At 50.6% G+C, this 25,230-nt stretch overlaps 6 protein-coding genes across 6 annotated transcripts; 2 read left to right on the top strand and 4 right to left on the bottom strand.

Annotated features, from left to right (window-relative positions):
* Nucleotides 1-2,213: 2,213 nt before the first annotated feature.
* Nucleotides 2,214-3,366, bottom strand: CDV56_103232 (zinc-dependent alcohol dehydrogenase family protein; the record flags this gene model as incomplete). The annotated part of the gene is made up of 3 exons (XM_026756851.1): nucleotides 2,214-2,302; nucleotides 2,359-2,454; nucleotides 2,514-3,366. The coding sequence occupies 3 exons, from the start codon at nucleotides 3,364-3,366 to the stop codon at nucleotides 2,214-2,216; spliced, it is 1,038 nt and encodes a 345-aa protein (XP_026611003.1).
* Nucleotides 3,367-4,475: 1,109 nt separating this feature from the next.
* Nucleotides 4,476-6,436, bottom strand: CDV56_102869 (uncharacterized protein; the record flags this gene model as incomplete). The annotated part of the gene is made up of 2 exons (XM_026756488.1): nucleotides 4,476-5,722; nucleotides 5,776-6,436. 2 exons carry the CDS (start codon nucleotides 6,434-6,436, stop codon nucleotides 4,476-4,478), a joined length of 1,908 nt encoding a protein of 635 aa, XP_026611002.1.
* A 4,089-nt stretch (nucleotides 6,437-10,525) lies between these two features.
* CDV56_102219 (uncharacterized protein) lies at nucleotides 10,526-11,489 on the top strand (the record flags this gene model as incomplete). The annotated part of the gene is made up of 2 exons (XM_026755838.1): nucleotides 10,526-11,000; nucleotides 11,050-11,489. The coding sequence occupies 2 exons, from the start codon at nucleotides 10,526-10,528 to the stop codon at nucleotides 11,487-11,489; spliced, it is 915 nt and encodes a 304-aa protein (XP_026611001.1).
* Nucleotides 11,490-16,582: 5,093 nt separating this feature from the next.
* CDV56_101126 (putative C6 transcription factor) lies at nucleotides 16,583-19,132 on the top strand (the record flags this gene model as incomplete). Its single annotated transcript, XM_026754745.1, has 1 exon — nucleotides 16,583-19,132. The coding sequence occupies one exon, from the start codon at nucleotides 16,583-16,585 to the stop codon at nucleotides 19,130-19,132; it is 2,550 nt and encodes an 849-aa protein (XP_026611000.1).
* A 1,513-nt stretch (nucleotides 19,133-20,645) lies between these two features.
* CDV56_100695 (uncharacterized protein) lies at nucleotides 20,646-21,923 on the bottom strand (the record flags this gene model as incomplete). Its single annotated transcript, XM_026754314.1, has 1 exon — nucleotides 20,646-21,923. One exon carries the CDS (start codon nucleotides 21,921-21,923, stop codon nucleotides 20,646-20,648), a length of 1,278 nt encoding a protein of 425 aa, XP_026610999.1.
* Nucleotides 21,924-23,808: 1,885 nt separating this feature from the next.
* Nucleotides 23,809-24,701, bottom strand: CDV56_100168 (uncharacterized protein; the record flags this gene model as incomplete). The annotated part of the gene is made up of 2 exons (XM_026753787.1): nucleotides 23,809-24,452; nucleotides 24,518-24,701. 2 exons carry the CDS (start codon nucleotides 24,699-24,701, stop codon nucleotides 23,809-23,811), a joined length of 828 nt encoding a protein of 275 aa, XP_026610998.1.
* Between the last annotated feature and the right edge of the window lie 529 nt (nucleotides 24,702-25,230).

The raw sequence follows: 25,230 nt of genomic DNA, 5'->3' as shown, positions 1-25,230 counted from the left end.
GTATACCACCCTTTATGAGTGAAGCATCTCTGCCCGTAGATATAAGGGAGTTGGAGAGAAGAAAATCATGCCTCTTCATAACGTAATTAGTTTCTCATTTGTCAGTGCTAAGCACTATTACCCTTCGTACAAGTTGCTGGGAGATCTACCACGATGTCCCGGTTATAGAGCCGCAAGCGAAGACATTCGGACAGTGGAGAGGTCCAGGCAGAACTTTCTGGTATTGCGCAGCAGAGGCATCAACAAACCCAACAACAAATCCAGCAACTCCAGACACTGAGACCACAACAAATACGACGTGTGATACCAACAGACATTCATCTATTAATCGCTCAGCAATGTGACACATATACACTTACAGACGTGGTGGTGGTGGTGGTGGATTCATACCCTGGCCCCTCGCCTTGGCGATATGCAGGACACAACTATCGCTATCTCTATATACATATCTAATTACATTGAACCATTACATCCCGACGAATTTAGAGCCTCGTCAAGGCCTGTGGCGGCCTATGTGCCTGGTATTCTGTTCTGCGGCCCTTGTGGCGCGCGGCTTCGAAACCTCTGAGATGCCTCTGCAAAGTCCAGTACTGCACCTAAGATGCTACTGTCCTGCGTGGCGTCTTTCAACTTACCTTCCTTACCCTGCGGTCCTCCTCCCAGCATATCTGCAATGTTATTAAATGCATTTCTGACTTTCCTCCGTAACTCCTGTCGCAGTTCTTTCAGTTTTGGACAGTCTATAAGTACATGGACCACTGTTTCCTTAGCCCCGCATTTGCATTTGTTATCTTCCCAGAAGCGGTGCCGCTTGCCATGCGTCGCTAGCCATGAGTGGCCGGTTCGGAGTTGTGTGAGCAGGTAGGCTCGATTGCGTGGCAGCGAGCCGTACATCCGCCGGGTGTGGATTGAGGGCAGAGCCGTGTCGATCCGGCGGAGGTGCCCTCCTTTCTTGGAGATCTTCCATTTTTGCTCCCATTCTAAGCTCTTGGATTCTTCTAAGGTTGGTTAATTGGTTGGTTGATTACTATTTAACGTCACTCGGCGGATCACGTGGCACACGTGACCTGCGGCCTCCCAAGGGGCATCCGGACGTGCTACCTAAGCAAAGACTTACTAAAATAAATACATGCTTGAAGCAACAAAGCTGGACACTATGTGTTGGAAAAGAGTGGAAGAAGCACCAGGCGCTACCCTGGCCTGGACTTCTAAAGGTGAGGAACCTGCTTTGGCTACCTTCAGTCGAGCGGGGGTGCCTTCCCCGTTCGTCCAGGTAGGATTCTTCTAAGGATGAGGGGCTAACTCTGCTACCTAAGTTGCGCTGTCACGTGAGTGCAGCGCGGTTGCGCCCCAACAATGCCCGCAGCAGAAAAAGGCAGCGTCCTCGCTGCCATATGCGGCACGCACTAACTATAGGGCAATAATTATAAAGCAAGACATCAAGAATCCAAGGCAATTCATGGGTTCCATGCAATTAGCAAAATTCTGGCTCATCCTGTTCACTCTCCCGCTCCTCCTCTGTAGTCCGACGTACTGCCGCTGCATCGAAGTTGAAGGGGTTCATTGCGAGGAAGGCGTCTGAGGAAGTCTGGGCTGAAAGCACAGCTACGCATGGAAGCAAGAAAAGATGAGAGCAAATCAATCAATCTTGAATCTCATGGATCTCTGAAGATCTATCTGAATAGAAAGAAACATCACCCTCTTATGGCCTCTCAGGACCTCACGAAGGATCTCCTGGAAGGAAAAACAACACATCACCGATATTGGCTGAGAGCTTTCCGCCTTACCTGCCACCAGTTTCCAAGATTATGAAAAGATGAAAACGGCCTTAGAATCGGGTGAATGGCAGCTTTCTAATGGTACTAAAATTATCACCCTCGAGATGTTGTGGTGTTTTGGCTACCAGCTGCATTTTGCCAGTTGGATGATTGCTTTTATCATCAGTCTCCGAAAGTCTTCATTGTAGGTACTCTTCACCGGCCCTTAGTGAAAGTCTAAGGAAGGAATGGGGTGACGAGAGATAATCCAGATAGGCCCTCCATCTGTGCATATGATCTTTGGGCACTTGGATTATACCAAAACAAGAATCAGGAAGAGCGTTGATCCACATGTTGAATGTAGATTCTTCAGGGGAATCGAGCTAAAACAAGACCAAGTAGACTCATTGGAGCTCTTCATTGACAGAATATTACAGCTCTTTTCTAACGGCTGGGTCAAAAATCGATGGCCACTTTGAGAGCCCGATGTTTAGACGCGGCTTTGAAGGTGTCATATGCAGCCATTGCCTGGTCACAAGGGAACTCTGTTGCCAATTCATTAGTTATCATATCCATACAGTCTGCTTGCTCTCAAACTTACGATGAGTCACCAGTGAGCCAATATCTAATTCACCATTCTTCACGAGATTCTGCAAGTGGGGGGTTGAAGTCGCATTACACATCGACATATGAATACCTAGAAGATCCCTATTAGTAAGAGGGAACGGTTGATTATGAGTATCCAGTGTCACGAACTGATGTTTCGATCCCAGAGCTTCTCCATGTGTAAATCCACTTTCACGCCGTGTACTCCCATGTTTGCAATCTGTCCGCCAACGGCAACCAGTTCCTGACACATTTCGAATGTAGCTGGAATGCCTACCGCCTCGATGACAGAGTCAAATCCTTTATTCTCAGTCAGATTCAGCAGCTGTTGTATTGCGTCTGGAGCTGCAGAGTTAACTGTATGGTGTGCGCCCATGGTGCGTGCTGTCTCTAAGCGCGCATCATCCAGGTCGACCATAACAATCAAGGCAGGTTTTATGAGGCAGGTCGTGAGGAGGGCTGCCATGCCCACAGGGCCTGCGCCCACAATAACCACTGAGCCTGTCGGACTGATTCCGGCGTTACGCACACCGCACTCAAAACCTGTTGGCAGGGCGTCTGAAAGGGAAACTGCAGCACGCGTGTCTACAGAGGAGTCCAAGTGATGGAGCGATAGCGTGGCGTGAGGAACACGGACAAATTCAGCCTGTGTTCCATCGACCTGGTGGCCTAGAGTCCACCCTCCTTGTTGACAGTGTGATGGAATAGATCGCTGGCAAAATCGACACGAGCCACAAGAGGTCATACAGGAAATAATGACCCGGTCGCCCGCCTGAAATCCCTGAACGGCGGATCCCAATGCTTCGATAATCCCGACACCCTCATGGCCCATGATAAGACCCGGTTTCGCAGTTGGTATATCACCTTTGAGGATATGAAGATCTGTGCCACAGATAGATGCATGTAGCATTCGCACGACCGCGTCGGTGTGCTCTTGTATCGTTGGCTTAGGACGGTCTAAAACTTCAACGGTCCCATTTTGTGTGTAAACAACGGCCTTCATGATGTTAAAAGGCGTATGAAATAGACTTTTGGGTACGAGGGAGGGGGAAGAGGGGGGGGAATGGATCGCAAAATACAGCGAGGTTTTTGAGAAAAGCAGTTTCACTTATATGCTGGGGTGCATGACACTTGCAGCTTCCCCGCAGGAGTGCTTAACCTTTTAACGCCCCAGATTCTGCGGAACCGCACCGACGAGTGCGATCCGCTGAGCGGGACCGCTGCGACGGATTCGGGCGGATGGAAGCTTTAATCCTTATAATCCCCATGGCATCTAAACAGAAAAATTGTTGTTACACCTAGATGGAGATGTGCATCAGAAAGGTATAAATGGACCTGAAACTATATCGAGGATGTAAAGCACTTCCACTTTTCATATGAGCGTGAAGCAAAGCGAAAATAGTAGTCAATCAGAGCCCCACCGCTCCCAGCCAGCTTAAACGGTCTTCCGCTCTACGACTCTGAAGCCTTACTGTCGCGAGCCCGCTCTAGCATTGGTCCATTGGTGAGGAGTAAACGGAGTCAAGGTCTGTATCTCATCTCCTAGCACCTCCAGCTGGAACCGGCTGCTTTCACGAAACCCCATTTCGTAAAGGCTGCTCTCAAACCCGAAGAGCATCTCTACAGTTTCTTCATATTTCAGGATGAAATCCACAGTCAGACATGCGAACGCCGCTATAATAGTGATGTGATTCGCTCATGCATTTTTCCTTGGTTGAATATATTCATGTTCTTAAAGGTGCATTCCAACTTTGGAAGCGTCTTATGGGTATCGTATTTATTTACCAGCAAAGATAGAGCGAAACATATGAAGATGACACTAAGCAGAGACGGCAAGGCACAGAGGATGGATCGAGGATAATACAACAAATTGTGAGAAACTTGAAGAAAAAGCCTTAAGGGACATTGACAGCTGATGAGATAGCATAAGCCTCCAAATCCAAGGCGAGATGAAAGAGATTCTACCGCACTGTATCAGGAAAGAAAAGGTAAGAAAATCCAAAAGAAGCTCTCCAAAGGTCAAGAAAGACATGTGAAACAGAGAGAAATCTCCAGATAGATTGGCCTCGGGCTGTCGTGTCCCATGAGCCAGCGGTCTCAGCATCAGCCCGATCAGAATTCCCCATACCGATGGATACCTTCCTCGAGGGCTTTGATCTGGAGGGCCAACACCTTGGAGTAGTATCTTGCCGTCGCTAGATTGCCCCCATGGAAGTAAAATCCTTGGTGGCCACTATCCTGCCACATGGTTCTGATTTCTCCCTCTTCATTATAGCCCCAGACATCAGAAACCTTGTCGGCGACCTTGTTGCCCAGAAGCATGCCAGTTTGCGTGCGCATGTTGTCGTATCCAGTGGCGAAGATGATTTCATCGGCTTCCAGCTCAGATCCATCGGCAAACCTCAAGCCATGACGCAGCACCTCGGCGATCTCCTGGCCTTGTTTCACCTTGATTTTGCCGTCTGCGATCATTTGTGAGGCACCAACATCGATGTAGTAGCCACCGCCACGCTGGAAATACTTCATCAGTAGCCCAGAGCCATCAGGGCCATGGTCGACCTTGAATCCAGCCCTTTCAAGTCCATCCAGGAGCTCCCGATCATGCTCGACTTCTTTCGAAGTGATGTGAGCTTGAAGCGCTTTCATGACCGGTGTAGGGGTGCCGTGCAGTAGGAGGTCTGCATCTTCCACCGGCGGACCATCCTCCTCGTAAAGGCCCTTCAGACCAATCTTAGTGATAGCAGCCGAGGAAACGACACAGGTTGTCGATCTCTGGACAATCGTGATATCATAGCCTTTCTCTTGGTAATCCTGTGCGATGTCGTGGGCCGAGTTACAGGAGCCCACAACGATGGCTTTCTTGCCAAAGCCATTCTTCTCTGCGCCAGGAAATTGCGAGGAATGACAGAGACGTTTACCCTGGAAGTTTTCCATACCCGGGATATAGGGCATCTTCATCTTGCCGGAATGTCCTGTGGCTTGGATAATATGGCGCGGGTGGAATATTCTGACTTGGCAGGTCCCATCGCTTTGCTTTTGAGAGAGCGACACGGTCCAGGTGGTAGTTTGCTCGTCCCATTCGCAGTGAGAGATAGTCGTGCTATTCCAAACGTTAAGTTCTAGCATTTTGACATAGCACTCGAAGAATTCGGCCAGCTTGTCCTTGGGCGTGAAAATGGGCCAATGTGCTGGAAATTTCACATAGGGCATATGGTCGTACCACACAGGATCATGCAAGACAAGCTGACGATAGCGAAGACGCCAGTTATCTCCAACTGACTCATTCTTGTCGATGATGAGAGAATCCACACCTAGCATCTTCAGTCTCGCAGCAGCTGTCAAACCACCCTGTCCGGCACCTGCAGAACGATGGTCAGCGATGGTCTCCTATTGGCAAGGAGTAAAATCTTACCGATAATAATCACGGTCGGTTCACGGTTGTCAGTGTAAGCAGCCGAATCAGCCCGTCTCTCGGCCCAGTTCTTGCGGTCTGGGTGGTCTCCATGTTGCGCTCCCTTTGGTCTTCGATGTCCAAGAAGCTCCTCGTGGCCCTTCAGTTCTTGCAGGCCAGTGAATAAAGTAAAGATTTTCCACACATCACCTTGCATTGCGAGGCGTGCGACTCCGACGGCAGATCCGTGAACTGTTTCTGCCTCGAAGAAGAACTGGATGCCCTGGACTTCGCCAGCTCCATCAAGCACGCACGCCTTGGGGGCGCGCACAGAGGAGCTCCGATCAACTGAAATTCTGCGGAGTCGCATGCCCTCTCTGGACTCAGAGCATCTCTCCAAGAACTTCAAGATAGCCTCATGGCCGTGCACGGTTCGAAGTTGCCAGGATAAGGCTAGGTGGTCACGCCAAAAGCCATTGTCCGTAAACAAGCTTGTAACTTTGGGGTAGTTGTGTTGGTCGAGGGCGAGATTGAAAACATCGACTAGGTCGGACGCAACCCGCTCTGGATCGAAGGTGCCGACTTTCGATGGTGCTGGGAGACGTGCCGGTGGGATGTTGAATGAACCCGGCACAGTACGAAGGTGCGAGGGAACACTCTGCTGGACGTCTATTCTGGCCATAGTGGAGTACCAGTGGACAATGAATGGATAAGTTGGATGTCGGTGATGATCAGGAGAAGCTGAAATTGGTCATGTTGCAAGGAACGTTGTGGAAAGTAGGCTGGTCAGAATATATACATACGTCTGGTCTTCCCGGCTACTCGATCGAGCCGACCCATTCCGCCGTGCCGTGTTTGATCCTGAAAGAAGCGGGGGACTTTGATCTGCTGTGTGCAAAGACTCCGCGCTCCCCAAGTGAGGAGAATTTACTGAGGGGTAACTCTGGGGAGGTGGCCATTGTCAGGGATAGAGCGCGGCTCCGACATTTACACTTTCGGTTCCCGGCAGTGGTTGCTCTTCATCCAATGAACCCCGGGCCGACGCCAAGATCTTAGAGCTGATTGGTAAACTCCTGTAACGTCATTTGATTACGCCGCATACTACGGTTTGCATATTTTACCCCGCTGACTTCAAAGAGACATTCAATGCATCCTGTTGTCCGACATGCTCAAGCATGGTGGCTTTACAAGTATGCAGAGACTTTCTATGTCGGAAGCGGACGGAACCGTCTCCGTACCCCGGACCCGATATGGTAGACTTATTTTCCCAGCCAATCCATCCGCTCTACTCTATGGCTTTTGTCAGTCTACATCAAAAGGATTACCGCGTCGGTAAATAATTCATTGCAGTGGTTGAGCGGAGCCGAACTTCTGAAGCTTAGCGTTAAATCGGAATAGCTAAAGCGCATTCACGCAATGGATTTGACGTCGAGGGTCTGCAATATACCCCAGACAATGGGTAGGCTGAAGCGTCACATCACCTGATATTGTAATACGTCGGAGTATATTCATGAATACCGAGGAGATCTCTCCCAACAGGCTGACAGCGAATTCTCTGAGTTCAAAAGCTTCCACGAATACTCTATAATCACACGTTCATTTCTAGCAGTAACCATACCCCAAGAGCACTCGGTAGAGAGGGGTTATGTTTGCAAAGGCGAGGGAGGGAATGCCACGCTATACCAATGACCTCCAACACTTGGAACGTGGGGAAGCCGCATCCCCATAATTTAATCCTCGTATTGGCCCCGGTGACTAGTTCCTGATGCAAAGCGCTATCACAGGCTTTGTGATGAGCTTGACTCCTTTATTATGCTCCATTATGGGTTGGAGATGGGCAAGTCATGATGGTAATGCTCACATGGAAATGATGATTACCTACTGTCTCTTCAAATATGGATGTCGACCCATGACAATATAGAGGTTACTACATATTTTTTTCTCGGGGGCATTCTGTTGCTCATTGTTGGAGTATTGGAGTCCATAATTAGTAGCACATTTTGTTTCCCTTTTTTTGTTCTTCTTTCAGTTATTTTGACACCATTAGATGCTATCAGGTTGACAGGCGCGTGTCAATGCTCATTGATGATGACCCAACATCTAGGGTGCTTTCTATGTCGCGCTCGCCACAACCTTACAGCCGCTCTACGACGCATGACACCTACTCTCTCTCGCCTAGCGATCCTGCGGCCAGGCTCGAGACGGAGAGCCTCATTGCTAGTCTTGATTCTGAAACTTCCACTCACGCGTTTTCCCCGTCGTTTTTCTCTCAGAACAAGATTCGGATCACATTGGAATGCTATCTAGAATTCTTCTTGGTTCTTGTCAATCTTTTTTGCTGCTTCCCCTGGATATGTTATTTTCGGAGTAGTTTAGTCACTGTTTAGATATTATTCACAGTGGTCATTAGCGTTAGTCTTCTGATTGCACGTTATTCCAAGTTAGCAATACAAGAGACCGCAATTGCTCTGAAGGTTCAAGTTGCGAGCCTGTCCCTACCCTGCTGACGAGCTGTGGGAGTCTAGTTATTGACGCTTGCGATCTCAATTCTAGGGCAGAGGGGCTATTCTTTTCGCAGCCTGTGTCGGCGGGTGGTACCTATTGCTTTCTATGTTGCTGGCAGCTGTGGACTTCCCCTTGTCGCTCCCGTCGGTTGACCTGTCTCATCTCGTTCCCGGATGATCTCAATTAAAGGGGTCGGGGGAAGAGAGATCCTAGCGTTGAATGGCCCAAAATGGGCAGTTTCTAGCTGAGGTTCAAAGCTCGGATTGATCGTCGAAACAGTGATCGAAATAAAAGATCGTCAATATTATGCAGATCAATGTGAGATAAGGCCGGGGGGGGGGGAAGGTTAGGTGATTGAAAATGTCTTTAATGCCTGCAAAACGATGAATTGATTTCACTGACTCGCTCAAGTCTATTTTGGGCATCTTGTATAACGAATTCCGATCCTTGAAACCACTGCCAGCCTCGCAAAGGTTTCTTATTCCAGCAAGTAGAGCATCTCTAGAAAAGGCGGTCTGGCCTCACCGGCACGCTGTTTGCAGACGGCTGAACGTGAACCCACCAAGTCTATTGGCTTGTTGAATCGTCGCAGCTACCAACCCATCAGGATCTACTTTGTCCTTCTCTATCTGCCTGCTCCTTGAAGGTGCATTACGCGAATCCGCCTGAGTTTGTTGCTCCTACTCCGTATATCTTCTTAGTCTCAGGAAATAGTTGAAATCTAGACTTGAAAAAGCTGTAATGTCCGGAGTTTCAATAACCAAGGTGGTGTGGACCCCGGCCTCGCGGACCCTGGGGCCTTGGCATCAGGGATCCTTTCACGTGATGAGCGGAACCGATCGATACCAACTTTCAGCGGCAGCCCAGAGCCGACCCTCCGCCATCTTCTATTCCGCGCGTCCGGGAATCTGGACGCTGTACTCCTTGCGAGGCCTTCGAAGTCACACTACCGGAACCCTTAAAAGCCAGAGTCTGTGCACCGCGGACTTCATCTTCCCAGCACTACTCGGGACTCATACAATTATCATCAGCTTCTAGGATGTCCTACCTGTGATTAACTTCCTAATACCATCAGAGGTGATTGAAGGCAAAGTTTAAGCCCCGCAGAGTACGGAGTAGTGTACCTTACGCGGCCCAATAGGGGCAGTGCAAAGATGTTCGCTCTATCATTGTGTATCAAGCAACACGGCGTCATAGGTCTGTGTTCATTTTCTTTTCGTAAACGACTATCCGTACGGAGCATTGATAGCTTAGCTACCGGGCTCTAACTGCTTTGTCAAGTCACGAACTCCTGATTGTTGGATATGCTGTTTTGGTAGGGAGTTTACTCGATCCTCTGGGTCGCCGGTTTATCTTTTCCCGTTATCTGAGAAGGCAAATGGGTGCTGGACAGCAATTACCTTGGATTGATTTTCACTACTCGCTATCGATCTATCGACTTAGACTAAGGCGTGCTGCGCCAGCGTCCCGGACTCGTTGCGGGGTGCAAATGCGAGGTCCTGCAACACGCCAAGTAGCCCGGTCGGCACGGAGTACGGAGTCGTAATTACTGTATTAACAATAGGCTCTCGGTTGAACAAGAGTGGAGATGATTTGTAAAACGTCAATTGATTGGTGGTGCGGAGAAGTCTGCTCACTACCGAATACCTATCGAGGTAACGTATTTCCCGGTCGAGCCGCCCACCCCAAAACACCATATTAGATACGAGAAATTACAACTTCGTATCTCAGCAACCATGTCTATTCAAGATGAGATATTGAATATCTAGGGTTTAAATAGTATCCAGAGCATATTAGTGCAACCTAGCGTAATTATCGAATGTACTATACGAGAGATATCTTTTTAATGATCAAAACCAGCCCTGCCGGGCTAGCTCAATCGGTAGAGCGTGAGACTCTTAATCTCAAGGTTGCGGGTTCGACCCCCGCGTTCGGCTATTTTTACAAATAACCTGAGATACTTCTTTTCAGTCGCGCCGGTTCCGCCGGCCGGCCCAGGGACCGCCCATCAGTGAAGTAAAAACTGGGGCGAAGGCGCCAGGATTCAGTATCTTGGCTGGCTGACGCGACCAGGGATACGGGCAGAGGGATCAATCCTGATCAAGTTCACCAGTCCAGTCGTCGCCAACCGCGCTATCATCACTGGCGTCGTCTGGGGGAAGCAAATCCACAATGCTGTGCGCTTCTGCCGCGAGGGGCGGACGAAACTGTGCAGAAAATGCCAAAAACCGGGGCATATCCAGTCACACTGTTCCAACGTCTTCAAATGTGGCCACTGTGCCGATGGGCACCCGACCTGGGAGTGCCCTTCGACACGCGGGCAGGCGATACTAGTCAAATGCGCCAACTGCGGCGGTGGACATCGCCCGGTCAGTCGGGACTGCCGGCGAAGATTGCGGCGATGAAAGAGTCAAAACAGGCATTGGCCGACTGCCCTACCTATCACCGTATCCCATTGCACTTCCGTAACGCTGATAACGGGGACAAAGCGACGCCTCAGATCAGGTTGGATCCGGTAGCAAGGGACGGCCTCGATGCATCTATACATGCACCGGACGAGCCGCAAGAGGCGGAACCCCCTCAACACCACCCACAGGCCATAATCGATCAAGAACTCGAACCAGCAAGGACGCAGACATCACTACAAGAGCTGGTCGAGCCAACGAGGCCCAAAAGGGGCCCTGGTCGCCCGAAGGGTTCTAGGACTAGACCTAAGGATCAAGCACCACCCGTCTACGATGGTATCTGCAAGTCAACGGTCCACAAGATCTCAGACTGCTTCTCAGAGAGTCGAACATGACAACATTGTGTCTAAAAATTGCCTCATGGGAGAGCCGGAGGACACTATGGACGAGCAGCCGGACAACAGCAATTGGTTCGACATCCATCTCCCGCAGGACGCCCTCCCACAGGACACCCTCCCGCAGGACGTCCTCCCCCGGGATAACCTTCAACAGGATGACCTCGAAGACGAGTTCACCCGGTTCACCAATGATGTTACAACGATTAACGACAACGACATCACGCCAGAGCCCGGCCTGGGTGATCTAGATCCAGAAAGCCCGGAATACCGAAAACTCATTACTCTCAAATATAACCGACCCCAAACAGTGCTAGTCAGATCCTCTCCTCCCGCGATTACGGCTGACGCACCCACAATTGAAGACCCAAATGACGAAATATGGCACGAGACCAGCGAGCGGAGTGATGACGAACAACTTCACCAATGAAACAGTTTGAAATACTTCAATATAACGCACACAAAGCATGGCCAGTGATGGCCACGTTTCTCAGGGACAAAAAAGTTCTGGCGACGGATGTGATTGCGGTGCAGGAACCGTGGAAGAATGAAGGACAGACACGACCCATCAACCAGCAACTGCAACATTCCAGCTACTCTATCCTGCGAAGCAGACCCCGAGGGGACGGGACCAAGGCCAGGGCCAGGGTCAGGAACAGGATCCAGAACCTCTCCAACCCGGTGTATGCCTCTTCGTGTCGAAAACGATCGACCCTGCCACTTGGTCGTGCCGGGTCATCTCGCAGGACTACCAGCTACTGAAGCTCAGAAGGGCTCACGTAGGCAAGGACTGGACAGACCTTTTTATACACAACGTGTATAATAGGCCTGGCGGCAACACCCTAGCTCAGCTAAGAGATGAATTGGCTAAGCGCTTTCTGGCAGAACACGTGGTAGTGGGAGACATGAATGCACACCACCCAGTATGGGGAGGAGCTGGCACCAAGGTTGACGATGAAGCCGAACAACTGCTATAGATCATAGATGAACATGATCTTGAGCTGATAATCGAGGAAGGAAAAGCCACTTGGACCCGAAACGATCAGTCTTCGGTTATTGACCTCACCTTTATTAGTTTAAGCCTTGCTGGTAGGCTAATCCACTGTGAGCGAGCGGACGACGTTGAACATTCGTCCGACCATTTCCCTGTCAGAACGGTGCTTGACATTGAAACACCAACACGCGTCCAGGAGAAACGGAGGAACTGGAATGCCACTGACTATAATAAGCTCATTCATGAAATCGAAGAAGGGCTGCAAGCGAGAGACCTATCCCAAGCAGATCCGACGCAAATCGAGCGCCAATGCCAGGAGCTACTGGATGTCGTTCAATCGGCCATTGACTCCTCAACCCCCTGGGCGAACCCAACGGCATGGTCAAACCCGGATTTCGATGACGAATGCAAGGCTGCCGTCAAGGAAGTCCGTCGCCTACGCCGCAGGCACACAAAGACAAAAGACCTCTGCGACTGGATGCGATACTCCGAGGCACACAACAAAAAGACACGCCTCGTCAAAAAAACACTATCCAGAGCGCACCGGCGCCGAGTCCAACAGGTCATCGAAGATGGCCCGCAGGGTATGTGGCGTCTTGCTAAATGGGCAAGAAACCGCAGCGGAGCGTATGAGAAAGGTCTTACCCCCTCGTTAAAGGTCCAAGATCCTGAAAGACCAGGCGAGCTTGCAGAAACGGTCGACCAGAAAGCAGAAGCCTTCCGGATGGCCTTTTCCCCGCAACTGCCGCCGGCCGATCTCTCCGACACTACTTCTTTCCAGTACCCAGAACCGATCGAATTTCCACCCATTACTGCACAAGAAATACAAGAAGCAGTAAGAGGGGCGAAGGCAGGAAAAGCGCCAGGAGAAGATGGCATCCCGAACTCCCTCTGGCACAAGCTGATCGAGGTACCCGTTATCCTGCAAGTGCTCAGTCAGCTATTTAATGCATATATACGCACTAGTTACAACCCGACGCATTTCTAGCAATCAATCACGGTGGTTCTCCGAAAACAAGGCAAAAGCGACTATCAACTAGCAAAGTCCTATAGGCCAGTTGCGCTCCTTAACACCCTGGGCAACTTCCTCGAAGCAATAATTGCACGAAGAATCAGCTACACTATAGAGACCGAGGGACTACTTCTGAAGAGTCATCTTAGTAGTCGGCGAGGCATCTCTACGGACCATGCCATACACATCATCATTGATCGAATCAAGCTGGCATAGGGAAAGGGTAAGCTAGTGGTGTCCTTGCTGATGCTGGAGGTGTCCGGAGCATATGATAATGTATCCCACGACCGATTACTCTATAACCTCAGAAAACGGCGACTGGGCTAACTCGTGCCTTGGGTGAAGGCCTTTCTGTCGAACCGAAGCACGACAATCCGTATGCCCGAGAGCATGTCGGACCCCTTCCCGACACCAACGGGCATTCCCCAAGGATCACCAATTTCGCCCATCCTCTACCTGATCTATAACGCAGATCTTATCAAAATCCGCGGGAATGGAGTGACCAGCAACGGCTGGGTGGATGATGTCTGCTTCATAGCCAAGGGAGACAGTGAGCGTGAGACCATCATGAAACTCAGGTCGGCTTACCAAAAGGCGGACCAATGGGCCAGAACGTATGCCTCCGTATTCGATCCAAAGAAGTATGCGCTTATACACTTCGTGAACACCCAAGAGGTCGACCCGCAATACACGCCGCTGTCTCTCTAAGGGCATATAGTGGCCGCGACCCGGACGGCTGAACGTTATTTGGGCTACTGGCTAGACCCTGAGCTAGAATTCCATCACTACCGCGAAAAGGCGATTGCAAAGGCAGACGTGTCTCTCCAAGCTTTACGGAGCCTAGCAGCTTCAACGTGGGGAGCCTCCCTTTCAGCTATACGCAGGATCTACTAAGCAGTAGTTATCCCCTAAATGCTCTTCGGGGTATCGGCCTGGTACCAACCAATGGTGATTAGCAAGACGAGGGCACGCACAATCAGTCAACCGTTCGTGGCTATCCAGAAGCGGGCAGCGTGCCTGATCAGTGGAGCGTTCAGAACGACGGCAGCGGAGGCTTTGAATACCGAACTATACCTACCACCGATTGCGATTCATATAAAACGCCTCGTGAAAGAAAGGGCTCTACGACTACGAACAGGACCCGCATTCGCTGCCCCCCCAACAATGCTAAGACGCCGACCGGTGGACGAGAGAGATTGGTCTGGATGGACACCGATGGAGGCACAAGCCTGGGAAGCGGGCGGATGCCTCACGGCTCCCCCGGGAACTTTGGCGAGACTCTGGGAGAGTCGAAAAGCATTCGTCCAGGCACCATGGCAAGCGCCGCCAGAAGTGATCATCGAGGACAGAGAGATCGCAGTGAACAGCCACGATCAAATTCTAGCCAAAGACCAAAGAGAAAGACCCTTGATTCTCTACACCGATGGGAGTGGAATAGAAGGAAGAGTCGGAGCAGCAGCAGTTGTTCATCTCGAGGATCACCATGCCCATAGCCAAATGGGCAACGAAGACACGTCTACCGTGTATGCTGCCGAGCTTCGCGCCATCGAGATGGCACTCACACTGGTCTTGGAGAGCACGGACCGAGGGGAACACAGGCGAAAAATGGGCTTGTTATCTTCGCAGACAGCCAAGCGGCATTGAAGCGCTCCGCCAACCGCGGATGCCGTCGGGACAGGTCTAACTGGCAGAGTGCCTCGACCTGATCCAGCGACTCGCGCGGCCAAAGGCATCCGAACAGAGCTCAGATGGATACCTGCTCATCAGGGAGTGGTCGGCAATGAACTTGTCGACCGACACGCAAAGGAGGCGGCCCAGGAACTGGAAGAACCACAGAACCCAAATAATCGGTATATCCGTCTCGGAGCTGCGGCTAAACGCCGTATTCGCCGCGAGGCGAAAATCGAATGGGAAAGATCGTGGGTCACGGAGAAAACGAGTCGACCGACGAAACGCTTGGTCGAACTACCAACCAAGAAGAACCTAGAATACTGGTCTGGCCTGCGGAAAGCAACGGCGTCGATTCTGATACAGCTTCGCACAGGGCGAATTGGCCTGGCTGCTTACTTGAGTCGCATCAACCGGCGCGAGTCAGCGCGATGCGATTGCGATCTGGGAAATCAAACGGTCAATCACATCTTGCTCGAGTGCCCGCTGCTCCAGGACGAGCGCAACTGGATGAGAAACGTCCTGTCCGATCGCGGAGTCGCTCTTCGACGCGAAGAGCTCCTAACGCCGCCAGAGGCTCGCACAGTTGTGGCTGAATTCATGATCCGAACGGGTCTCTTGAGCCAGTTTCAGGCAGTCGACCCAATGGCTCTCGGCATGGAACAGGGCGACGAAAACGAATGACCCCTAGGACAGTGTGACGGAAGGAGAAGGATGGCGCCCGTTAGGAGTGCAGTGCCAGGTCCACTGTACTCCCTTGATGCAAGCGAGCACAAGAGCGGCAGCCGACAGCTTGGATGGCTGCGTAGAAGAAGGTATGAGGAAGGAAGGTGCGAGGAAGATGGGTGCATCGTGAAGGACACCCTGGGTTGTTGGAGGGACCAGGGGCAGTGTCGTTCGTTTTGAATTTCCCATTTGTTGTGTGTCATGTTTGCATATCTGCGTTTTCTTTTGTTTACATACATTCGAGGGCGACCAGTCAGGAGCTCGCACTGCGAGCCCCATGAAACAGTCGCTCGGTGGGCTGGCGACCACCTTAAAGCTGTCGGCAGGCCCGACAGCACTCCCGCATAGCAGCATGTATTTAGAGCGAGCTACATCGGGCAAATGAATTTATCATTATCATCATTTAACGCTCAAATGTCTTGAAATAGGTATATCCAAAATTTGGAATAAAAAGAAGCTGGTTGTTGAAATATTGGATATGGAAATATGGCGTGTAATATAGTGTTTTGGGGTGGACGGCTCGATTGGGAAATACGTTAACTGGTCAACCGCAGAGACTGACTAAGCAGACCGCTCTCTTGTCATAGACCTGGGCAATACGGAAATACCACTTCCTCCGTGCCGAATTCATTACATTCGCCTGTACTCCAGGTCGACGAGCTTCAATGAGTCTCTCTCTCTTTTTCCCCCTCACTCCAAATAGCAAAGGCAGTGACCTCTCCCAGTTCATCTTGCAACAGCCACAGTGCTTCTGTTGTTCACTCTTAGTACTGTCGCTCTAATCAACTACGCCGCCGCATCCCATCTTCGCCTCCGCAGAAGCAACAAACCCGTGGGGCACCACCCTTCCACCCCCACAACGGGTTGCAAAAGTTTGCGGGGGTGGCAAAAAATTAAATTTCTGAGTAAGACGGACCTTTATCAGGAGTAGAGGAGTCCCTTGGCTTTGGACATTTTTCACTGATCGCCATCCACATGCGCTCTACACGGCGTGGCCACGATGTTCAGGTCACCCACAAGATCATGACGAAAAGGCGCCAGAATCACTCTTGCGAGCAATGCAGGAAAGCCAAGAAAGCCTGCGACGGCTACCTGATTAATAGCGACCAGGCTTATCTCGCCAATGCTGCACTGTATAGTGATAGTGATCGTGAGTATTCCCGTCCCGCCGCTGTCCAGCCCCGATGGGCTAATCCGAACCTTTGGCGCCGAAGCCTCCGACGGCGTACTTCCTTGCTCTCACTGCCTCAGAACAAAGAAGACATGCAGTTTGAACCCTCACTGGATACAACTCCATCCGCCCTCCACGGTGCAACGTCTAAAGAACCCTGAAGACAGCAACCCGGATAATGGACAACGCCAGGTCAAGAGGCAGCGACTCCAGCCGAGAAATAAGGAGAGCTTGGAGTCGGCCACCGTGAATAACATGACCAGCCTGGACTCCTTGGTGCAGCTCCTCCAGGCGTCTCCACAGGGGAGTGATGTCCTTGGCTGGGACAGGCTCTATGCGCCCGGCGACCCTCCTTCTATTACCGATTCCAATCAAAGTGGAGCAACGCAAGGACAGCAAGAACTTGAAAGTCTGGAGAATTTAGAAGAATTGAGCTCCGTGGCTTCACGCGACAACCATCCTGCTGACCCGACCCTGCATATCGGTTGGAATGGCTTTGCGAATCCAGAGATGACGGGCTGCGGCTCCGACTCATCAAACGTCAATGTGCAAAGCGTCATTTCTGGTCTCTCCCAGGGAAATCTGATTTACCGCAGTCCTATGTCCTCCACGCCTTCGCAGTGGGGGGATTCACAAACTGGATGGCGTCGGAAAGACAGGCAACGCAATGACTCCATGAACATGCGAGACCACCATGCTCTGTCACTCTCCACATTTGGTGCAGATCATCTGATCATGGAGAACTCGAATAAAATACTCATCTCCGATAGCCTTCTGCAAATATATCACGATGTTCTCGAGAACAACCTCGCTTGCTGGCTTGCAGAGGATACGTGTCCCTATAGGCTGCAATGGAGGAGGCGTGAACCCTTACCCATTCCGCAAAACCCTATCCCCGGAACACAAACGCACCCAGAATGGGGCGTAGCGTGGTCAAATCGAATGTTTCACCGCATCAGACAGCTTGACCGGTCCGCCCAGTCGGCCAAGTTGATCCGTCTCACTTCATACGAAAATCGAGCCTCTTCTAAAGTCCTCAATTTAGCCGTCATGGCTTTTTCCACGCAGTGGGCTCAAGGGAAACGGCGTTGGGACGGGTTTCATGGGGCGAGCAGGTGTGAAAACTTCATGGATCACGAGGGCGAAGAGCTTGGCGACGAGTTCGAGCAGGCTCTCCAGCAATCCATTTGGGAACAGGCAAGGCGGGCACTCCAAAATGTCTCTGATCTGGAGTGTTTCAGGGTTGTTTTTGCCGAGTTGATTTTTGGTCTTGTTCAAAAGCCGTATTCCAGGAATGAATATGACCTAGACGCAACGATTGGGTCGGCTACCAGGAATCTGTGCAAAAGCGTTACCAGTTCAATTTTACCTAAGATCGCAGATATTTTTGTCCGAGAAGGGCCGCCGATATTCATGGAGCGAGCGGCCCGCAAGATTCACGCACTTAAATATCGATTCGAAGCATACCAAGCAGGCTTTCGGCAAGGCGCTCGCAGCTGTGAATCTGAACCGAATGCGGAAGTCCCTCAAGGAATGAGCGCAGAAGATGGTCAAACAATTGGTCTCTTGTACTGGCTCGCAGTCATGTTTGATACGGTCTCTTCGTCTATAAATGAGCGGCCAGTGGTCGTCCCTGATGAGGAATGTCAACATGATGGAGCACAGAGAGCGGCAAAGGGTCCTATAGAAATACCGGTAACGAATGTGCGATGGAAACTTGACCTCTATGCACAAGATGATACTGAGAGACCATCCCTTTTGCATTGGCCTTGTCCGTACGAAGTTGCAACCAGGGCAGTTGCCAGGTCAGCAGCTGTCAAAGTGCTGCTTTTCCGCCATATCTCATATCTTCAAAACGGCTTGAGGAATTGTGAGAACGGCCCAGCCATCGAGGAAATCATTAAGACCACGCTATCTGTATATCGATACTGGGACGTCACTCATGGTGCTTTCTTCCGCGACCTAATCATGAACTATGAATCAGTCCCTCCGCGCATTAGGAGCTGGTTTCCATGTATCAGTATTCCGTGGCACTTGGGCTCGCTTATGCTCGCAAACCTGATTGATTTCGTGGATGAGAACCGGCTTGGCTGCGACGGCTACAGGGCGAAACGTCTCCACGTCGGCCTGGCGGCGAAAATTCGAAGAGCAAGTTCGATCGAGCTGGCACAGTTTGCAGCGGTCATAACGCCGCAAGCCGTCGGGACTATAGGCTTGAAGCAGCTACCAGACTTTCACTTCGCTGTCAGTGAAAGCCCCGCTCTGACTGAGCCCTGGACGATTCTGCTCATTCGGGCTTTCACAAACGCTGCCGTCTTCCACATGAGTGAAATAGAAGAGCTACAAAATCACCAGTGGTTCGACATAGACCATACCAGCGAGGCGCTTCAAGTCAGCACTGCACGGGCTGAAAGCTGCATCAGGGCGCTTCGATTCCTAGGCAGCAAGTCGCGGATGGCGGAAGCTATTGGAAAAGTTCTATCCAAACATCTGGACACATAGGGAGATATGCACGAGCCTCATCTCCCATCAAGCGAAGTCTATTCCGTTTGAATTTTCTCGCAGCTCATGGTATTTCGGTTTCTTTGGGTGTTGCCTTCGTATTTACAGCGAACCGTTGTCGCCCTCCCGTGTCCAAAGCGGGGAAATATAGGCTCTCAAGCGCTAATAATACATCAAATTGCGGTGGCTATTTTATGGGACAGCTCTATCATAAGTTAATTAATTATCCGTAATAGCATTCTAACCAGGAATACCGTATTAGGGGCAGTAGATCAAGATCAAAACAAGCAAAACTTCGTTTTCAATTAAGGAAACAATACCGCACCGTAGCCAAATCTTGGCACATTCCTTCAAGGAGAAAATAAAAGCCACCTATTACTTATATCAGGCCAGGGGTCGATAAAAACACGGGAGAAGGTTCCATTTACCCGTGCCACATAGCTCAGCAGCCCCGACTAGAAGCCAGCTTGTCTCCGCAAATAGAGCGCTCACATGTATGCGTTTAGAATGTCTGCTGAGAGAACCAAGAGCTCTTTTGTTTCTCTAACCGGTTGTTCGGGTAACTTCGGACAGCTACTATTCAAGTGATTTCGTCCTAGCAACACCGCGAAATACTGTTCAACCACAAAAGCAGGCATCTTCGATCAAAGCCTTGCTTAGAAAGTGATGTCTTGAAATCTCCCTACGCCTCCCAATAAAGCAACCGATCAGCTTGTTAAATGCTACGAGTTAGCTTTTCCAGACACACTGTAATAGCGCGGGAAATTCAAGATTTACGTATTGTAAATGCTAAAAAAAAGGCAACCCCGTACAATATCTACACGACAGCTAGCCCACGAGGGCGACTTATCTATGAAGGAGGTCCGTCCGCTGGTATAGAGGCGTGAATTCCTAGTTGAGACCGAAGTAGTAACCCCAGCGGAGACAAAAAATCAGGCCAGTATACAGCTCATTCGGGCTTTATCAAAGTACAGTAGCTACCGGGGGTGCGGGGGGCCGGCCGGAAGACAAAGTAGATGCTCAAATTGTAAATATCTCAACATCAATATTAATGGCTTTAGGATTGATAAAGTACATCAACAGTCAAGATAGTATGGAAGGGTTGCCCACTCGGTGGTGAATCACGTCAATTAAACAGGAGTGCCCCTAGCAAAGTTGGGGTTGTCCTTAGCAACTCCCGCACTCGTCTTTGTTTTCTCCGTCTTCACAAATTTCGTGGCACGGAGGATCCCCTTTCGCTTTTTTGGCAGCCTCTAGGTATGTCATAGATTTGCCGCTATAGTACTTAATCTCGAACATTTTGTCAATCTCCTCCAAGGAGAGTCCTGAGGTTTCCACAACGAAGAACCAGCAAACGATCGTGAAAACAAAATTCGCGATCGCGAACACCAAGTAGAATTTCCAGGCGATGTTCTCAATGCCCAGTGTGAGTTAGTATTGAATGGTTGATACATCCAAAGGGGGGGGAAACCGAACTTACCAACTGGCGTGATAGCCACAATGACATAAACACCTAGCCATTCCATGACCATAGCAGCCGAGCACGCGAAGTTCCGGTGAATGCTGGAGTTGAGTTCCGACGGGTACATGAAAGGTATAGCCAAGAAGGATAGCCCCTGCAATGCGAGGTTAGATGGGAGGGAGCTTCCGAGTCACTGGGGCTTCTCACGAAGAAAGCATAGTAAACAAAGATGAATGCCACAGCCACACCCTCCAGGGGTTTGGTGCCAATACCAAGACCGAGAGCGGCCATAGCAAAACACAGGCTTTGGCCTGCAGCGCCGACGATCAACAGCTTGCGACGGCCAAGCCTGTCAATCAGTAAAGTGCCAAGACCGGTCCAAAACATCCACTGCATGGAATCCACGGCAGACAGGATCAGAGACATGCGGTCACTGAAACCGAATGAGCGCTTCATAATGATCGGCAGATAGTAAGCGACAACGTTCACGCCGCCAAATTGCTGCATGAAGTTGACTCCAACTCCAAGAGCAATTCGACGGAAGGTTTGTTGCGGCCCGTTGGAGAAGATCGTTCGCCATCCAGGTTTTTGCGACTCCATCTCGTGGGCAACGGTAGTCTCGATTGACTGGAGCGAGGCAAGTACCTCATCATCCTCGAGAGGTTTGTCTAGAACCCGTGCGATGACCTCTTTTGCGGCAGGAGAACGACCTCTTACACAAAGCCAGCGGGGTGACTCCACCAGGAAAGGGACCATTGATGCCGTTAAGATTGCAAGAAAAGACTGAAATCCGAGGGGAAAGCGCCAGCTGATTTGCTGGTATGGGCAATACGTGAAGCCAAAATTGATCCAGTTGGCAAGCACAAAGCCGAACACGAGATGTGTGAGCTGGATGGTGATCAGCTTACCTCGGTCTTCCTGTTTGCAAGTCTCACTCTGCCACATAGGCACTGTCGTGGTGTTCATGCCAACTCCAAGGCCAGCGACGATGCGGCCCACAATCAAATGGGGAAGAGTAGAAGCCGTGGATTGGAGGATGCCGCCGATCGTGAGAAACGCGCTGGCTAGTAAGACTGATCGCCGTCTTCCGAGTCGATCTCCAGTGTACATTGACAGAAAAGCCCCCGCCACGCATCCAAGGACGTATGTTGACACAATCTGCCCCTGCATTGTGGTGTTGGGATCATCGAACTGTTTCTGGAACGTGGGATTTGAGAGAATGCCCCCGAAGACACCTTGATCGTAGCCAAATAGCATGAATGACACTCCACAGCATGCGGTGATACCAATGGTCAAGCCACGGCCTCTTAGCGAATTGGAGGAAAACATTGTGTTAGGTGGAATCGGTAGGGTCATAGTCAACAACTTCGTTATAGTGGTACGCGAAGAATAAGGAACTCTTCGCTTACATGTATCGCTCTCGTAGCCATGCAAGAGGAAAAGGAAAGGTGAGCTTAGATATATGCCCTTTTGTAAGGGATGACTCGGAACCACAGGATGGCGGTGAACCCTAATGATCATCATATACAACCTACAGTCGGCTCCGACTCTCCAAATCGAGCGCTAGACACTTTAAAATTAATAGATCCATGCTGGATATCGTTGGAAGAGCGTGGCACGGTAATAATGGTAGCCTCTGGTTGGCTAGCATCACATGCCCACGAGGAGTAACTCTTGAGCCATCTTGCTACAGAAATGGAGGCGACTGCGCGGCGGAGCCTCTGGGCTCTAGCCTTGGGGAATCTGGGGAAACTGAAACCTGGGAAAACTGATTCATTCCGAATCTGGGGGAAATGATCCGGAGAAGCGGAGCCGATCTGGTTTCCCCAGATTTCCCCGGATTTCTCCAGGGCGAGGCCCCGCCGCGGGGTCGCCCCAGCGAACCGGATCGGGGGAAAGGAACGGGTCTAGTCTGTGCAGAACAGAGTTTAGGCCTCCGAGTCGGAGCCGCTCTGCTCGCCCATGGGATTCTCGACTCCACGAACCAGCCAAGATTGAGCCTTTTTCGTCTGGGCATAATTCCTCAATTCAGGTGTTGCATGGCTGCCGACTCTACGACGCAAACGGTTTGAGGCCCGAAAACGGAATCTAGACCAGCCAAATACCCTTTACGGAGCTACATGGTCAATCAGCAATGCCACCTGGGTTTATGTTGCTGTCGTAGCTGGACGTCGAAAGGTTGGTGTTTTCGAGGTACCATGATCTACTTTGCCCAGGACGTGGCGCTTTCCTATTCAGGGCTAGCACTTGTTCTTCTCAGGGGCATGATCTGGGCAGGCTAAGATAGCGGAGCCTTCAACCACTCCGTTCAACATACTTCAAACAAGGCGTCTGAAAGGCCAACGGACGTGTGGCTTGAGAGATTTCATCTCGCTCTTATTTTACATTCTCGCCTCCCACAGCAACAATCACGATTTTCATCCTTCCAACCATATATAGTTATTTGAGCCTATCACTTATCCTACACCTCCCTCGGTCGTTTCCACGTCTTTCTACCTTCCTCCATTTTACCTAGTAACCAGATGTCAAGAATAGGAGACATAAGTCGGCTTCACCTTCTATTTGATCATCCTGTCTCTCTTGCTGTTCGCTCATACGCATACTCGCTCAATACCGTTTTGGCTTGCTCTGACACCAGACTCTGTCATACCCACAACGACTCACTACAAATTACTGATGGAGTCGGCTACGCGGAGGAAGCGGGAAGAAGAGAAGACATGTGAGTTCGTGATGTCTCTGGAGAAGAACGAAGAGAACAGAGAAGAAGAGGCCTCATATAGGCCGCAGATAACAACAAACAGGGAAACGTCCAGCAAACGCTGGTCCTGGAAACAGCCGCGGAGTCATCCGCCAGAGGGAGGGAATCTCCATTAATTACTCATGCCCTTCCACAGAAAATCCTTAACATCTTGCACATCCGTACCCTACCAAACACCTCTTCTCTCACAGACCATTCCAACTGTCTCTCGCGATCCGCCTTTGCCCCTCCCGACGGAATGCCCTCTTCCCCCATCCGACGCGCAATATATTGGCCTAATTCGTCCGTTCCCCTACGCCCCTCTTACGACACTACTAACAAGAAGCTCTATATAGTCCCAAAACAGACATAAGAGCTCCATCTCACTTTTTAAGCTCTGCTAAGAGGCTCCTGTCGGGGCGACATGGCTCCTAATTATCTGTAGTGGCCTCTTCTTTGGGGCTATAATGTCCGTAACTAATCTAAAGGGGTGCTCATAGCCCAAACCAGGAGGCCGTAGGGAATCGTCTCCAATTTCTTTGATCCATCGGACTTGGTGACCTCCGCCTCGATATACTTGTCGGTCACTTTCTTGACTATGGTCTTGGCGCGGATTGTAATTCCCTCCTCCTTGAAAGTGGATCCTGTGTAGTCAATCAGCTGCTTCGAGAACATAGGCAAGGCGTTAGGTAATGCTTCCACGAGCGTTACGTGGAAGTTGTCCTCGATCTCTGGAACCCACTTCTTCGGATCGTCGTTGAAAAGGTCCTGTAGCTCACCGGCGAACTCAACACCAGTCGGGCCGCCGCCAACCACGAGCATATCGAAAGGAACTTCCGTGTGAAAGGTGTCGCCCTTGATTTCCGAACAGTCACTGATGTACACGACACGCTTGTCGTAGTCGATCTTCGTAGCCTCAGCTTTGTAGAACTTGACGGTGGCATTCTTGTGACGCAGGATGCTCCGGATAGGCTCCATAATCGAGCGGGGCTCGATCAGACCAGTGGTGCATGACGGCAGCAAAGGAGTGAAGAGGAAGTAATTGCGAGGGGAGACGACGACAACGTTATAATTTTTAGTGTCAAGCTTCTTCGGCAAGGAGACGGTGCCCCAGCCAGTTCCTAGAGGGAAAACTGCATTAGCGACACTATAACATATGAGATTGGCGATCGCGACAGAGGCATACCGAGGATGACCAAAGTCTTCTTCTCCGGGTCTAGCTCAAACTGCTCCATGGGATGGTACAGAGCATATATGTTGTAAGCCACGGCACCGATGACCAAACCCCGTAACCGAGGCCAAACGCCAGAACCAGCGAAAGAATCCGAATTGCTTCTTGGGGATCGGTGCCGGGGAGTGGGAGGGCCCATTGATGTAGCCGCGGCGAGTGACACTCGATAATGGCACGGAGGACCCAGGAGGTCTGAATACTTTCAGACCGAGATCATACTGCGGTTGCAATGTCGAAATCGACCTGTGCGATACCGAAGACAGCTGCATGATGGATTGTACGACAACCTTGGGTCGGATTGCCAGCGCACTTCCAGCCATCGTGGAGAGCGACACCAAGAGAACACGAAGACTTGAAGGGATGAGCAGGAAAGATGCAGGGCTTGCCTAACAGGCGATTCCTGACTAGACATAGACGCCACAATGGTTGAAAAGGAGGGTTGAGATGGCTTCTATAAGCATTGTATAAGCCTCTGAACACAGCTTCACCATCTAAATCATATTTATTTATATATTCGTGAAGATATCACGAGGTAAAGTCGGCGGTATTTTGGGACCAGTGCCAAGAAAAAAACTTGAACCAAAACTTGAACCAAAACCTGAACCAAATCACGTGATGCCCATCATGGCCCATTGTGGTCCTGATTCCTGAAGCAAACTATGAGTCTA

The sequence above is a fragment of the Aspergillus thermomutatus genome (assembly GCF_002237265.1).
Source record: "Aspergillus thermomutatus strain HMR AF 39 chromosome Unknown NODE_259, whole genome shotgun sequence".
Classification (NCBI taxonomy): domain Eukaryota; kingdom Fungi; phylum Ascomycota; class Eurotiomycetes; order Eurotiales; family Aspergillaceae; genus Aspergillus; species Aspergillus thermomutatus.
Note: the sequence above shows the minus strand (reverse complement) of the source record. Positions and strands in the feature narration are given on the sequence as shown.